Source organism: Coenobita brevimanus, chromosome 87 (genome assembly GCF_032717465.1).
Source record: "Coenobita brevimanus isolate Jiangsu-jjx chromosome 87, ASM3271746v2, whole genome shotgun sequence".
Classification (NCBI taxonomy): domain Eukaryota; kingdom Metazoa; phylum Arthropoda; class Malacostraca; order Decapoda; family Coenobitidae; genus Coenobita; species Coenobita brevimanus.
This window is the reverse complement of record NC_137040.1, coordinates 26,305,165-26,320,269: the sequence shown is the minus strand read 5'-3', so window position 1 is coordinate 26,320,269 and position 15,105 is coordinate 26,305,165. Positions and strand designations below refer to the sequence as shown.

Sequence of the window (15,105 nt, the reverse complement as noted above, 5' to 3'; positions counted from 1 at the left end):
GTCACCTGTGGGAAGCATAATAGCAGGTGATTGGATGACAGGAACCCACTCCACCTTACGATTTTATTCACTTGAGTATTTGTATTTTTTCTTTTTTCTTTTCTTTTTCTTTTTTGCATTGATACAAACTACGTGGATTTAAACTGATAAAATTATTAATAAGAAGGGTATATTAATGTGTGCGAGTGGAGAGGGATCTAGGAGAAAAGGGAGTGTGCTGGAGGCAGGGCAACTTCTTGGCAGAGGACGGTGCGACATGGAGACGATTTATTTGTGTCCATCCCTTGTAGGATTAAGGCGTCTGTTTATAGACAGATATACATAATTAGATGGATGAAGTAGACAGATAGACATAGATAGATAGATAGATAGATAGATAGATACAGATAGTCCAGATATAGATAGAGAGTCCATAATAAATCGCTTGAGAAAAGGTGTTAAACAATATTCTAAGCTGACAAGAATTTGTCATTGTATAAAAGTCACATAAAAAGACTGAAGGAAGCGCTAAATCATACGCCTATCGACTACACGAGAGACATTAAGGTAGACAATATATAGGGTGGTCCACATATAACGCCCATCTTCCACGCCGCTGGGTGATTTCTCGTGTGTTGCGGGGACGGCTTGGTCAGCGTTATCAGTGTCTGTCTAGCTTCCTTTACCCATTTCCTTCTCCTGCTGCCACACCCACGCCCACACCAGCAGACTGAGCCGTCGCCGCAACACACAAGCCATCGCCAAGTGAGTTTCCGAGCCCTTTATACCAAGTCCTTATCCAGGTCCCTAATTTTACTGCCGGTTGAACAGAGGGCAAAAGAAGGAAACAAACTATCTCCACCAGTCTTACCGGCCGGAGAATCAAACTCGGGTTCTCCTAATTTCCAGATGGATGTGCTAACCAATGCACCACCGTCGCCCCCGTGAGAGGAATTAATAAGAGTCGGGAGATTATCTCTGAGATATTAATAAACCAGATGAAGAATTAATGATGTCAAGTGTCAGTCAGAGAGAGAGAGAGAGAGAGAGAGCGGGGGGGAAGAGAAGAAAAATGGAACAATACGCCACTGGACCGAGTGACACAAGGGAAAAAAAAACTCATGTTAAGGTAGGGAGAGTAAAAGAGAGAGAGAGAGAGAGAGAAGAAAGTGGGAATATACATTGTCGAGTTTGAAAGAGTGAAACCCAAGTAAACAAGGAGTGGTGGGGAGGAGAATCGCGTCTCTGGTTAGGTACAAGTTGGGGTAGGTCAGCAGGGGAGGGTGTGGGTATGTGAATAAAACCCCTTCAGTTCGTGCACGTCTTTATGGAATTCATGACCTCTGCCAAGGAGGTTATGCTTTTGCCGGCGTTGGTTTATGTCTGTTTGTGTGTCTGTCGTCTCTCTGTTAGCAGGATTACTGAAAAAGTTATGAACGGATATTGATAAAATTTTGTGGAAGGTTGTGCCATGGGCCAAGGAAGAATGTTTAAATTTTGGGCCAGATCCGTACCCGGATCCAGGGCATCCCGCAGAATATCTCCAAAAGTCCTCAAAGAATTTCAATGAAATTTTGTGGGAATCGTTGTTGTTGTTTTTGTTGATGTAGCTGTGAAATATTCTTGAAAAAAATCTACTCCTGAAATAATGGTTTAAAAATAATTATTACGGGTTATTTTTATGTTTATTTATTTTTCTCTGTTTATCTGTCTACCTACCCTTCTATCAAGCCTTTATTTCTCATCAGGAGACGCACTGTGGCTACATAACTTTCTAAGAAAATTAAGAATAATCCCATTTAAGAAAAAATCAGTATCACTCATTTTTATTTGTTTATTCATTTATTTATGTTTTTAACAGAGCGCGCGTTTATTTTTTTCGTTTATTTTTTATTGATTCATATACTTATATCCTCATCACAAAGGGGCGAGTTTATTCATTAATTTTTCTTCATCAGTAGGCAAGTTTACTTGCTGATTATGTATTCATTTATTTATTTATTTTTATTTTTATTGTTTCTTCATCAGGAGGCGCGATGTGGCTACGTAATCTTAATCATGGCCATATACTGGATGACAGAGGCGGTCCCCGTGGCCGTCACCGCTCTCATCCCGGTGTTCGCCTTTCCGCTCCTGGGCGTCCTTGATACCGGCAGTGTGTGCATCGTGTACATGAAGGAGACCAATATGATGTTCCTGGGAGGCCTCACCGTTGCAATTGCGGTGGAGCATTGCAACTTGCACAAGAGGATTGCGCTGAAGGTTATTTTGCTTGTTGGTGAGTACAGGGTTATTTTAGTTTTCCCCATTTTCTCCTCTCTCTCTCTCTCTCTCTCTCTCTCTCTCTCTCTCTCTCTCTCTCTCTCTCTCTCTCTCATATACAGTACATACTGTATATATATATATATATATATATATATATATATATATATATATATATATATATATATATATATATATATATATATATATATATATATATATATATATATATACACACGGATACAGATAGGGGACTTATATATATTAGCAAAGGCATCTCCCCGTAAGGGAAATGGAAGGCAGCTAAGTCAGGTGACCGGCTTCAAACATGGAGTATGAGTAGGGGTGAGATGGAGGAGGAAGCAGACCACAAGTGAAGTGCCAGAATATTAACCACACACACACACACACACACACACACACACACACACACACACACACACACACACACACACACACCTGTGGTCAGTTTTGCTTCTAAAATAGCGGCATATTTCTGTACCTCGTCACAGCTGTTAAATGCGCTTGTGTGTGTTTATGTGTGTGGAGGCGGTGCGCGTGCGTGTGTGCGCGTGCATGTGTGTGTGTGTGTGTGTGTGTGTGTGTGTGTGTGTGTGTGTGAGAGAGAGAGAGAGAGAGAGAGAGAGAGAGAGAGAGAGGGAGGTGGGGGAGAGAGAAACGTTGGGTACACTACATGCAGTACTCGTATATTCCTTACCTCTAACACCCTGTACATAGACAGTATATCCTAGCCATCAAGAGAGAGAGAGGGAGGATGGGGTGCTATTTCATATCTGTCGCTATGGGGTCATAAGAAACTAGTAGTAGTAGCAGTAGTAGTAATATTAGTAGTAGTAGTAGTACTCTCTTAAAGGCTTCATTCCGCTCGATGTCAAAAGGCCAGAAATGAGTCATAACTCGGGAACTGGTGGCCCGATTGAACTTTTTTTTATATTCTTGAAGTTAGAGCATTTTAACGGTACCATGTTAAAAAAAAAAATTGCACTACGTTGCACAGTTTTGGGTGTTACGGTAACTTCAGTGCCCTTAGGGATGTAAATTAGACGGTTGCCTGTCGTATTCTAGGGGTATTTTGGACCACAGAAGAATGTTGATTGTGTTAATAATACTCGTGGAGTCGATAGGTTTTCATCAGATTCTTCTTCGTCTTCTTCTGCTTCATTTTCTTCTTCTTCATCATCATCTTCTAATCTTTCTTTTCCCCCTCCTCCTCAACTTCATCCTCATCCCCTCATCAGTCAGCATCCAATAAGCAAAGCCTTCCCATCTCCACTATTTCATCACACCTGCAAGTGTTCACCTTACGACTGTAAAGTATACTGTAACCCAGGTAAGGTGTTGGTGGAGGAAGGGTGGTCAGTGTTCACAGCATCCTCCCCTCAAGCCTTCACCCGTCATGGCTGCCTTCCGTATTGACCACGGTGCGGTAAAAAAATAATGGCGGGGGCTGGTGGTACGAGGCGCCTGGCAGTGTTGCTCATCACCATTACTTAGGCATTTGATCATGTGGCCATTTATTCACCCGAGGTCCTGGGATACAAGGCCACCACATCATCCAGCATACCATGGTTACGTCCCCTATCTGTTACTCCAGGTACTCATTTTACCCACAAACATTCGAAGGGTGGATGGACCCCTGAATGGATTAAGGTCATTTACCCACACAAGGATTCGACCCTTGGGGGTATAGGGCCGGCAACTTTGTACCAGTAGTGCTAACCACTCGTCCATCAATAGGCATAACTCTGTTATGACCAAGTAATTTTACTTAAAAGAGGAATAAAAATGAATGCTCTTCAAACTGGTGAGCTCTGTTTGTTTTTCCTCTTGTCTGTGTTCTGGGGACTTGGATGTTTTTAAAGAAAGAAGAACTAAGGGCTAGGAACCCAAAATTTTCTCTCTTTCCAGAAAAAAAAGCGCCAAATTCAAGATCAGTTTATTTCGAGATGCCTGGAAACATTGCGTTTAAAAGACTGAGGAGTCATAGACGCAAGGGAAAACAGACTGCGGGAAACGGTTTCAAAACTTCCAGGGTTGACCTGTTGCATACATGAAGGACTGAGAGTATCAGTTAACACTTGATTAGAGAGTTGGACAGTAAAAGGGTGAGAGCACAATGCCAGACGGGGGCCACGAGATCGCCGCAATGGAGGAGGGATCCAAGGAGGGCAGTTTAGAAAGCTGAAGATAAAACAAAGGATCACCCACTTGCTTTGGGTCGTTGTTTTGACAGGGATGATTCTGAGATTTTCTTAACAACTGAGAGGAAAAATAACCGTAGGAAAGCAGAATCACCTACATAAATGATTTAAAACTTTCACTAAGTAACTGTACATCTTTCAGTTTTATTACTAACAATAAACACATCCCATCGTTGATCCTGTGTGTATTTGGTTCACGCTTTTACTTCTTGTCTCACACGTTCATATACAGGTTGGTCTTTATATAGCACTCCTCTAGAAACACCAGGCAGAAGTCTTATGTGTAGTGGGGGCGGCTCAGTCTGCTGGTGTGGGCATGGGGGAGTAGGACATGAACAAATGATGCAAAATAGACACTGATAATGCCCACTAAACCGCTCCCTCAACATACAAGAAATCACCAGGCGGAGTGGAATGTATAGACCACCTTCTATATCCAGTTGCCTTTCTGTGTTCCCGTAGTGCATACCTCCCAGTAAGCTTTGACCAGTTCCCATATTTTTACTACAGAATTTGCTTGTACTGTGATGGTTTAGTCATTTTGTCAGAGAGAGAGAGAGAGAGAGAGAGGAGTGGGGTGGGATGGCGACAGGATGACAGACAAATTTCGAGATGCATACCACAGCAGCATGACAAGTAGTACATTACATAAATCCTTGTTACGTATTGGAGACACACACACACACACACACACACACACACGGGGAAGCGTGAGCACGTCCTGTCCCATACGCACTTTCACATCCCTTCTAGGAAAAAGATTATTAAGTGTTACGTAACTGGAAATTCCCTCACTCTTTTCCTACTTACTCCTCTTCACCTCTGTCTTCGCTCACTCTTTTCCTACTTACTCACTCCCCTTCACTTTTGCCTCTCCCTTTCACCTTTGCCTTCTCCTCATGCGGTGTTGAAGGAAATCACGATACAACCTTGTAACCTCTCTCTCTCTCTCTCTCTCTCTCTCTCTCTCTCTCTCTCTCTCTCTCTCTCTCTCTCTCTCTCTCTCTCTCTCTCTGTCCGTCTACATCTATCTCCAGCCTAGTCTTCATCCCTACCATATCTCTCCCAACTGTGTTCCCATTCTCTCTCTCTCTCTCTCTCTCTCTCTCTCTCTCTCTCTCTCTCTCTCTCTCTCTCTCTCTCTCTCTCTAACACTCCTCCTCTTCCCCACAGGTCAGTCTCCACGTATGCTTATGGCTGGCTTCATGATGACCACCATGTTCCTCTCCATGTGGATCTCCAACACGGCCTCCACCGCCATGATGGTGCCCATAGTCGAGGCCATTCTTGCTGAGCTGTACACGGTGAGAGAGAGAGAGAGAGAAAAAAAAAAAAATGGACGACGCAGAGCTACCACTCATGAAATCTTAAATCCATAGTTGTTATCTGCCTTAACATCATGTGGCGATAGACATTAGCCTTCTGTTTCAACAATTATCCGTAACATACGTCTCAGAACCGATAAATGGGCAGGGAGATAGCGTTTGAAATCATCTTTAAAGGGAAAGAAAAAGTGCTAAAGGGATGGTGGCATATTTAATAATTGCCTAAGTATGTGAATAATGCAAAACAGTGAAAATATAACTTCTAACTCTGATGTTTACTACTGAAATCTATATAGACGTGTTCTAAATAGCCTTTTACGCTTATAGACGCACACAGAGAAAACGGAGGACATGACAGGGACTCAGGGAGACTTGCGTGTGGCGCCTGTTCACGTGAGTCAGATGGAACTGGTACCGACTGATGGAGAGCAGTATGCACCGTAAGTCATAATTACTTTGGTATTTTCATAGTACTTTCTTCTCTACATGTCCGCTGAATAAAATGACCAAGTACACTGAAGTCTATACCCTTGTTTAACGTATTTAGATTACTTTATTTATTATTATTTTTTTTTTTTAATAGGAAGCTTTCATCTTAGGAAGAATTTTTCGAACTGAAGGACTTTTATTTAGGGCTCGTTTATCCCTTTAGTATGACAGACCTATAGCGTACCAGTCAGAACGAAGTTGTATGATAGTAGCAACACTAAAAAAAAAAAATAAATAAAAAAGAAACTCCAATGCTTAAAAGGGTTAAAATCACTGAAAGGTACACGCGTATACAGAGCCTGAGTCACAGAACTGTCATTTTAACAAATAATTTTAAAAAAATCCAAATACACTTGCCAGCGCCCAGCACTTCAAAGGCCTCTCAGTCAAAGTGGGTCTCTCAACTAAAGTGATTGGCTTCCCCCTAGGACCCATATGGCTTGAATGTGTATAGGCGGGTTAGCGCCACGTCAAGATGTTTGGACTAATCTTGGTATCTCATCGTGACTGCCCTGCTGACACCAAAATTCGCGACCACCGGAAGTCAGTACGATCCTGAATCTTGTTCTCGATGGTGAAAATTAGTCAGCGTTACTCCCATGGTATTGTGACTGATACTGACTTGATGCTGAGTACTCCCTGATGTAACTACGCACAGTATATCGGTTTTTTAGTTGCAATACAGCCTCCTGTGGTGAAGTAAAACAGTTCAGTGGACATTACAGCTAAATAAGCCGTATGGATGGCAGGGTTAGCACGGTATAATATAATAAAGGGAAGCATATGACCTACACGATCAGCTGAATTCTTGTTTTGGAGACACTTTTTTTTATTCAGTATTGTTGTCAAAATTGGTAAAAAATTATGTTGACCTGTAATTCTCGAAAAACCCGCCTTATACTTGAGCTGTCCGTCCAAGTTAGTGTGTCATGCCGGCCACACTACTACTTTCTCTCACACAGCTGCACACACCATCAGATATCCTTGAGGGAGAGCCATGGAGGAGAATTTTTATGATATTTAAAGTCAGGTCCAGCCCCTTGGCGATCCCCTGGCCAGAGAAGAGCAGCCTCCCCTCTCACCCCCTCCCACACCTCCTTGCACCCGCGCACGTGGCCTAGTACTTATGTTGCAGAAAAAAAAATATATTTCTCTCTCTCTCTCTCTCTCTCTCTCTCTCTCTCTCTCTCTCAAATGTACGAAAACGAGTGAAGCAGACGGTGTTTACAAGGTATTATTTGTTGTGTATGGAGCGCGTGTCACTCTTACCTTCATCTTCCCCCACCCACCACCTCCCCTGGCTAAGGACCTGTTTAGTATAAGCTGTTTGTCTATAATTTTAACTTTATTTCTGTGGTTTTCATTGTAGTATCATAAGTACCAGTCAGATATCTGCTAACTGACATTTCTTTTCTTATGCTAACAGAGGTAATTTGATTCTTGGAGGTGAGTGTTTACAGATGTTACGTTTCATTCAGTGTGTGTGTCTTTATATACATAGTCCTATTGTTACGTCTGAGTCTTACTTTTCAGCTCTCTTTCACTTTTTCTAACTTTTTTTTTTTTCAGATTTATGATTTTCAGTGGCGATACATATGTACAATATATATTTATTCATAATGATTTGCATATGTATATATATACAAAGGTTCGTGTCTGTAATAATATATAAAGAATCTGTTTATCCACACACACACACACACACACACACACACACACACACACACACACACACACACACACACACACACACACACACACACACACACACGGTCGAAAATTATCTTGGCATGTTCGCTGGCAAAGTGTTGTTCATCCCTTAGACAGCAATGGCCACTGTTTATTTTGGCTATTAATGTGATGACAACGCACTGCATTGTGGGTGTGTAATGCCACTCCGCCCGAATGAGAACGAGAGAAACAAAACGTGGCATCCCAAACTTGGCACGTAAAAACTGCAATGAATGAGAAACAAGTCGGCCCATCACAGAACCTGACTCATTTAAACTGCTGTAAGAAGAGGACTAAGGCTTGACATCCCCAAAACACATGTAAATCCTGTAAATCCCCGAACGAAGAGACATTAATCGTGTCATCACAAAACATGACATGTATAAACTGCTGTACAAAGAAAAATACACCGTGCCCTCCCAGACTTGACACGAATAAACTGTTTTGCGAAGAGGAACAATCCGTGTCATCCCAAGATTGATATTTAAACGGCTATACGAACAAGTCACACTCTCACCTCCCACGCATTGGTTTGTGGGTATGTGACGCGACCCTTCCCTTATGAGGAACTACGCAGACGACGATAAACAAGCCGTCCCACATCACAGGTCATTCGCATCGACCATAGAAATGAGTATATGAATAATGTATGTCTTCATGGATCTAATCAACACAGACGATGTTTTTTTCTTTTTTTTCTGCCCAATTTAGGCGGTTTAACCCAGCTTTGTCGACTGGTATAGCAAGTAGTAGAGACATTTTGAACTGATGGAGTTGCATTAATCTTTCATTGATCCCTTCATCATGAGAGGCCTTTCTTAACTTAAAAATTATCGTCTGAAAATGGCAAGTTAAAAAAAAATGGTATTCAATGGACAAATACTTGTATAATTTTCGTCAATATGGCCCATACAATAAGAAGACCATTCCACTTAGCCAGTAACACCATTGCAAGAAAAATATTCACAATTCAAAGTTTTCATTATAAGGAAAAATATGTATTACTTATTGCTCTCGTGATAAAAAGACAAAGTTACTCCATATATATATATATATATATATATATATATATATATATATATATATATATATATATATATATATATTCTTCGTTTTGGAGGTAAACAGAGACCGTGAAACTACGCCGGCGAAATGAATTTTTGAAAACATTATATAATATACACCATTCATACGGAAAATCTACTGTGTATAATTCCTGGTTCTGATGATAGGGAACGGAACAGTCTGTATTCATGATTGTCGTAAAATGAGAAAACCTATAAAACTCGTGGCTCACCTGATAAGCACAGACCAATTCACTTCGCCAACGACGCTATTAAATGAACAAGTTATATTATTCATGGTTCTCGTAATTACCAGAAACCCTTTCACTTTCACGTAGCGACAATGTAGCCAGTTTATTTCCACCAGATACACAACAGATGAAAAAAATGTAAAATATTCATGGTTCTCCTGATAAGAAAGAAAAGAAAGATATGTAATTACTGGTTCCATTATTGAGAGAAATTACGGTACATGAAAATTTAAATAGCTCATGGTTCTGGTAAAAATGAAAAACAACAAATCTGCATTCTTGCATCACGTGATAAACAAAAATTTACCCCCACCAGCGACGTACCGAACGGCAAGGCGGACACTCAGGTAAGCATCCAGCACCCCACTGAGACAAAGAGCGAGAAACAACCGGCGCGCGAGGAGAGAACAATGGGCCTCACCTCCACGCCGCCCAACGAGGAGTGCCGCGCCCTCAGAGACATGTGCTTCCTCGCCACCGCCTACTCAGCCAACGTGGGCGGCACAGGATCAGTCACCGGCACGGGCCCTAACCTGGTCACCATGGGAGTACTGGCAAGGTCAAACACTGACACACACATACTCCACGGGTTCTGTTTGCCTGATTCACATAATCACTGCACGAGTCTTGTTTGCATTCCTCACCTAACCATTGCTCGAATCTTCTTTACCAGCATTTCTCTTTGTTTGCATCCCTCGCCTGGGCAACAAACTCAGCCAAACCACGCCATAACCTCCGAACCGCTAGGCCTCAAGTCGCATGGCGTCACTAGTATAGCAGATAAGCCATGTTCTCCCTATATTACCTGAACACTGGAAGCTTTTCTTTTTCCTTTTCTGTCTCACCTAAAAGCTGCCAAATTCTCGTCTGCATCCCTTGGTTCCTGGTTCTTGGTGTTGAGGTAGGGGCTGTTTGCATCCCATGCCTAAACGCTGCACAAGACTGTTTACCTACCTTGTCTAATCACTGCACGAGTCCATTCCATCTGAATTGAGCTTTCGACAGCTGACTCGACTAAGCTACACCTTGACCTTTGAATCCCTATGCCTTACCGCGCATGACGCCTCTAAGCCTTCTCTGCAGTGCCACACTCTTGAATGGAACCTCAGAGCCTCTATCATGCCTCCATTTAGCGCCTTCACAATTCAGCAAGCCACTAACACGCTTCTAACTCAAGAGCATTTTATTTACCGTACCTTTAATCCAGAAGGAAGCAGTTGTACGTTTGTGCCTATAAACAGGAAGGTAAACTGTCAGGGTCTGGTGCCACTACTAATAGCATCAATTAAAGGTCTTAGGGAGTGCCCAGCAGAAGTGGCCGGATTCTTGCAGTCCACCGGGTTGACCTCCGAATGACTCCAGGACCACGACAGCAACAATAAAAACAACAGCTGCGGCTTCTACTAACACCAACGCCTTCCTTCCTCCAGCCTCTGCATGACCCAGCGATGTTTTGCATGATTGTATGCAGTTTGGCCTTTTGTTTACAGTTTTTTTTTTTTTTTTTTTTTTTTTTTTTTTTTTTTGAAAACCTGCAAACTGCTCTTATTTTTGTCTTTTCATTTTTGTCTGATCCTAGTTTGGTTTCATATATATAGAGTTTTTCACATTCTTTTTACCCTTCTATGAATGAAAGACCCGCAAGTAATTTATTTGTGCATGTTTTTTTTTCATCTGGGACTATTATTATTTTGGCCCTCTTTTTTTTTTTTTTTTTTTTTTTTTTTAGGATCCATAAATCAGGCATTTTAATTTTGTGACATAGGTTTGGGGTTTTGTTTAAATATATTTTTCTTTTATTTACTTATTTATTTTGGCAATGATTCTTTTTAAGCAGGGAAGACGAAAGGAAAATATTGGTTGGAAATTCGCATGGGTTGGATGTCGATGTTGCCTCAGTTTCGGAGGCAGGCGATTGATGGTTTGTTCGCTTTATTTATTTATTTATTTATTTACTTTTAATTAATTAATTTTGAGTTACACAAATTTATCGAGTTGCAACAGATTTTCGAAAGGTTGAATGATGACCTATTGTGTGTGTGTGTGTGTGTGTGTGTGTGTGTGTGTGTGTGTGTGTGTCCGACTCTGGGCAGTGGGTAACAGCCTGTTCCCCAAGGCTCAGCATTGTTACATGTCACATACATCGCATGTCACAACTTCGACGCTAATACTCGCCGTTCGTATTGAAAATATCGCGCGCAGACTTCCGTTATCCACTCTACATCATCTTCATGCACGAATCTTTTCACTGTGCATTAGGGTTAACTTCGTAAATGCATTATTCATTATAGGTTTCATGTATTCTGGCTGTCTGCATACAGAGTTCATTCATTCATGCATCGGATTATTCATTTTAGCTGCCCACGTAAGAATGCTATTTCGGTATTGACTTTAGCACTACATAGAAGCGTTATTCATTATGTAAGTGACATTAGTTTATTTTATTCTGTCTAAATACAAGGTTTAATCATTTTAACCACCTCCTGATGTAGTCTGATTTTAATGTCTGCATTCGTTACTATTTTTTCTTCCTGTTCACATACATCGTTGCAAATTTTTAACCTTCCTGCCTACATACATGCGTTACTAATCATTCTTCTTGTCTACGTACGTGCGTTATTAGGTATTTTCTTCTATATACATGCGTTACTAATTTTTCTTCTTGTCTACATACATGCGTTGTTAAGTATTTTCTTTACACCCATGCGTTACTCATTTTTATTTATCTTGTCTAAATACATACGTTACTATTTTTGTCTTCATGCATGCGTTACTAATATTTTTCCTCCTGTCTACATATATGCCTTACTATTTTTTTTTCTTGTCTACTTATGCATTACTAATTTTTACTGCTTGTCTACATAACTTCTTTAATCCTTCTTGCACGGGATTAGCGGAGTATCCCTTCCTTACAAAGAAGAAAACGGGATACGGGACCCCAAGAGTCACGAGGAGAAAACAGAAAACGTAATGGGGAACGAGGAACAGGTAAAACAGTTTTGTTTGTTTGTTTAAAAGATTGATTTTACAGCTATATTCACATCTGTCAAACGCCTGAGACCCAAACTAGAGGGACTGTTACGGTGAAAAGCATCTCTCTCTCTCTCTCTCTCTCTCTCTCTCTCTCTCTCTCTCTCTCTCTCTCTCTCTCTCTCTCTCTCTCTCTCTCTCTCTCTCTCTCTCTCTCTCCAATTAAGTGCTGTGGACGTTCCTTCATTGTAGAAAGTGGTAAACCATAATACCGATGACATTCTCTCTCTCTCTCTCTCTCTCTCTCTCTCTCTCTCTCTCTCTCTCTCTCTCTCTAACGTCAGACTATTTCATGCAACGTAGGAAGACCCAAATTAATGGACTAAAAGAGAGCAAGTCTAACCTCACAGACAGAAAAAATCTCTCAGGCTAAAATCATCTGAATCTTGTTTCCAGACGATTTTATTCAGCTTGAGACTGAAATGGAGGGGTAAAATACAGCCTAATTAATCTTTATTTCCAAGGGGATTGTCCTGAGTTGAGTGAAATCGTCTGGAAACAATAGATGGATAGATAGATAGATAGACAGATAGATAAATAAGGTAAACAAAAATACGCCATGAGACTAACGGGGGTAATATATAAAAAGATGTCATCGTAGTGAATTGGTTTGAAGCTCCCTAACGCTTCTTCCTTAGCGATTTATTTTTGTATATGGCTAATTAAGACCGCTAAGTATGGTATTTATAATGAGTATGGTGGTCTTTGAATGATTTAAGTGAATGAAGAGGATAGTAAGGAGTAATAAGCAAACTAAATCGCTTAAGGGGAGGTGTTAGGGAGCTACCTTAACCCACGGGAATACTGACCTATTTAGAACTGCAAGAACTCCGCCATGTTTTTCCCGCGCAAGATAGGAGAGTGTGCCAGGGTCAGACATTGTAATTTTAAGTTTAAATGTTAGCACTGAATGTTAGATAATAAACACTAAATATTTACAGTTCAGAGTACAAAGTATTCAGACCCTGTAAGTCTCTCTGTAGAAGGCGCTGACGTAGGTGGGAAAAAAGTTAGGGTGATGTTGATGATGATGATGATGTTGGTTAAGTAGCTGATGGTGATGATGGTGATGATGATGATGATGAAATACCGGGCTCAGAGAGAGACGAACAAGCGCTGGGCGACGGAGGAGAGAAGAATCGCCAAGGGTCTACATGCGAACGACGCGAATCTCCGCAAGAGTCTGAATGTATACGAAACGCGCCCCGAAATGAGCGAGGTGGACGAAGTAGCGAAGAAGAGGAGCCGAGTAGTGCGCACCGCAATCCTGCTGGGTGTGATGTGCGCTGCGGACATCGGAGGAACGGGAGTAGTGACGGGAACGGCGACTAATATGATACTGCTGAACCTGCTGACGGAGTAAGTGTGGTGATGGGGAGGATGGGTGTGGCAGGGTAGGTATGGGTGGGACGGGTGTCGGTGAGATGGGTGTGGGAAGGTAGGCGGGGGTGGGATGGGTGGGTCGGGTGTTGGTGGGATGGGTGTGACAGTGTGGGTGTGGGAGGAGCAGGTGTGAGTGGGGTGGGTGTGGCAGGTTGGGTTTGGGAGGGGTAGGTGTGGGTGGGATGGGTGTGGGAGTGTGGATGTGGGTGGGAGAGAGGTGCAAGAGGTAGATGTGTGTGGGATAGACATGGGTGGAATAGGTGTGGGTGGGTTAGGTGAGGGAAGGATAGGTGTAGGAAGGACAAATGTGGAAGTAATAGGCTTTGGAAGATATTTTAGAATGGACAGGCTGTATCAGGACTGCTCCTTCATATTTAATCAGTCATTCAGTTCGGTTTGTCAGACCTGCTCATGAATCTACTGTCTGTGTAAGAGATAGTGAGAAGGGAGGATAGGTGTGGGGTGGCAGGGTGGACGTGAGGGGAGGGATAGCCATGGGGAGGTAGATGTGGGCTATTGGAGGCGCTGAGGTTCAGATTCACAAACATATTTTTCGATCACCTCCGTTTTCGTAACCTTAATTTCTTTACCCAGGAAGGACAATGGAGGAGAGTGAACATACTTCCCATCTCCCTTGTCCATCCTGTATATATATAACGCTCCTCTTCCTCTCCTCCGGACCGTTTCTCGTGTGTTGGGTTCACGGCTCAGTCGGCGTTATCTGTGCCTGCATTGAATCATTTAGTTACTTCCTTCTCCAACTACCATATCTTACACCAGCAGACTGAGCCTTTCTCGCAACACGCAAGTTACTGCCAGGTGAGTGTTATGTGGAGCGCAATTTATGAACCACCCTGTATATCTGAATAACGATTAGAGTTGATCGTAAATCCGTGAATCCTGAGATGGTTACTGGGGGGGGGGGTGACATCCTGCAACAGAGGAGGAGAGGGGGAGGGGGTGGGGGATAGATGTGGAGGGGATGATGGGGGAACGGATGGAAGGGGAGGGGGCTGGAGGTACCGAGGGGAGTGGGGCTTGGGGAATGGAGGAGAAGAGAGCTGAGGAGACGGAGGAGAGGAGGGGCTGAGGAGGTGGAGAGGAGGGTAGGGGGGTTGGGGACTCTGAGGGGAAGGGAAGTGAGGGAGACTGGGGAGACGGAGGGAAAGGGAGGAGTTCATGGAAGACGGAGGGGAGAGGAGGGGTTCTTGTGGGACGAAGAGGAGGGGAGAGGAAATTGCACTTAAGTTCCATTATTTTCTTATTATGGGTTGTTTTCTACGTGTCTCCGTGCGTTTCTTCACACCTCTTCCTTGGCGACGTACTCTGCACCTCAATATCCTCTTCTGTGCCACCGATGCAAACTATG

General features: G+C 42.5%; 1 protein-coding gene across 1 annotated transcript in view; it reads left to right on the top strand.

The window, feature by feature from the left end:
• LOC145411016 (Na(+)/citrate cotransporter-like) overlaps positions 1-15,105 on the top strand; it is a 60,302-nt gene that overhangs the window by 36,998 nt on the left and 8,199 nt on the right. Inside the window, exons 2-5 of the mRNA XM_080281080.1 lie at positions 2,008-2,257; positions 5,637-5,767; positions 6,116-6,228; positions 9,640-9,882. Coding sequence (XP_080137206.1) covers positions 2,008-2,257; positions 5,637-5,767; positions 6,116-6,228; positions 9,640-9,882 — 737 coding nt within the window. The remainder of the gene's footprint in view (positions 1-2,007; positions 2,258-5,636; positions 5,768-6,115; positions 6,229-9,639; positions 9,883-15,105) is intronic.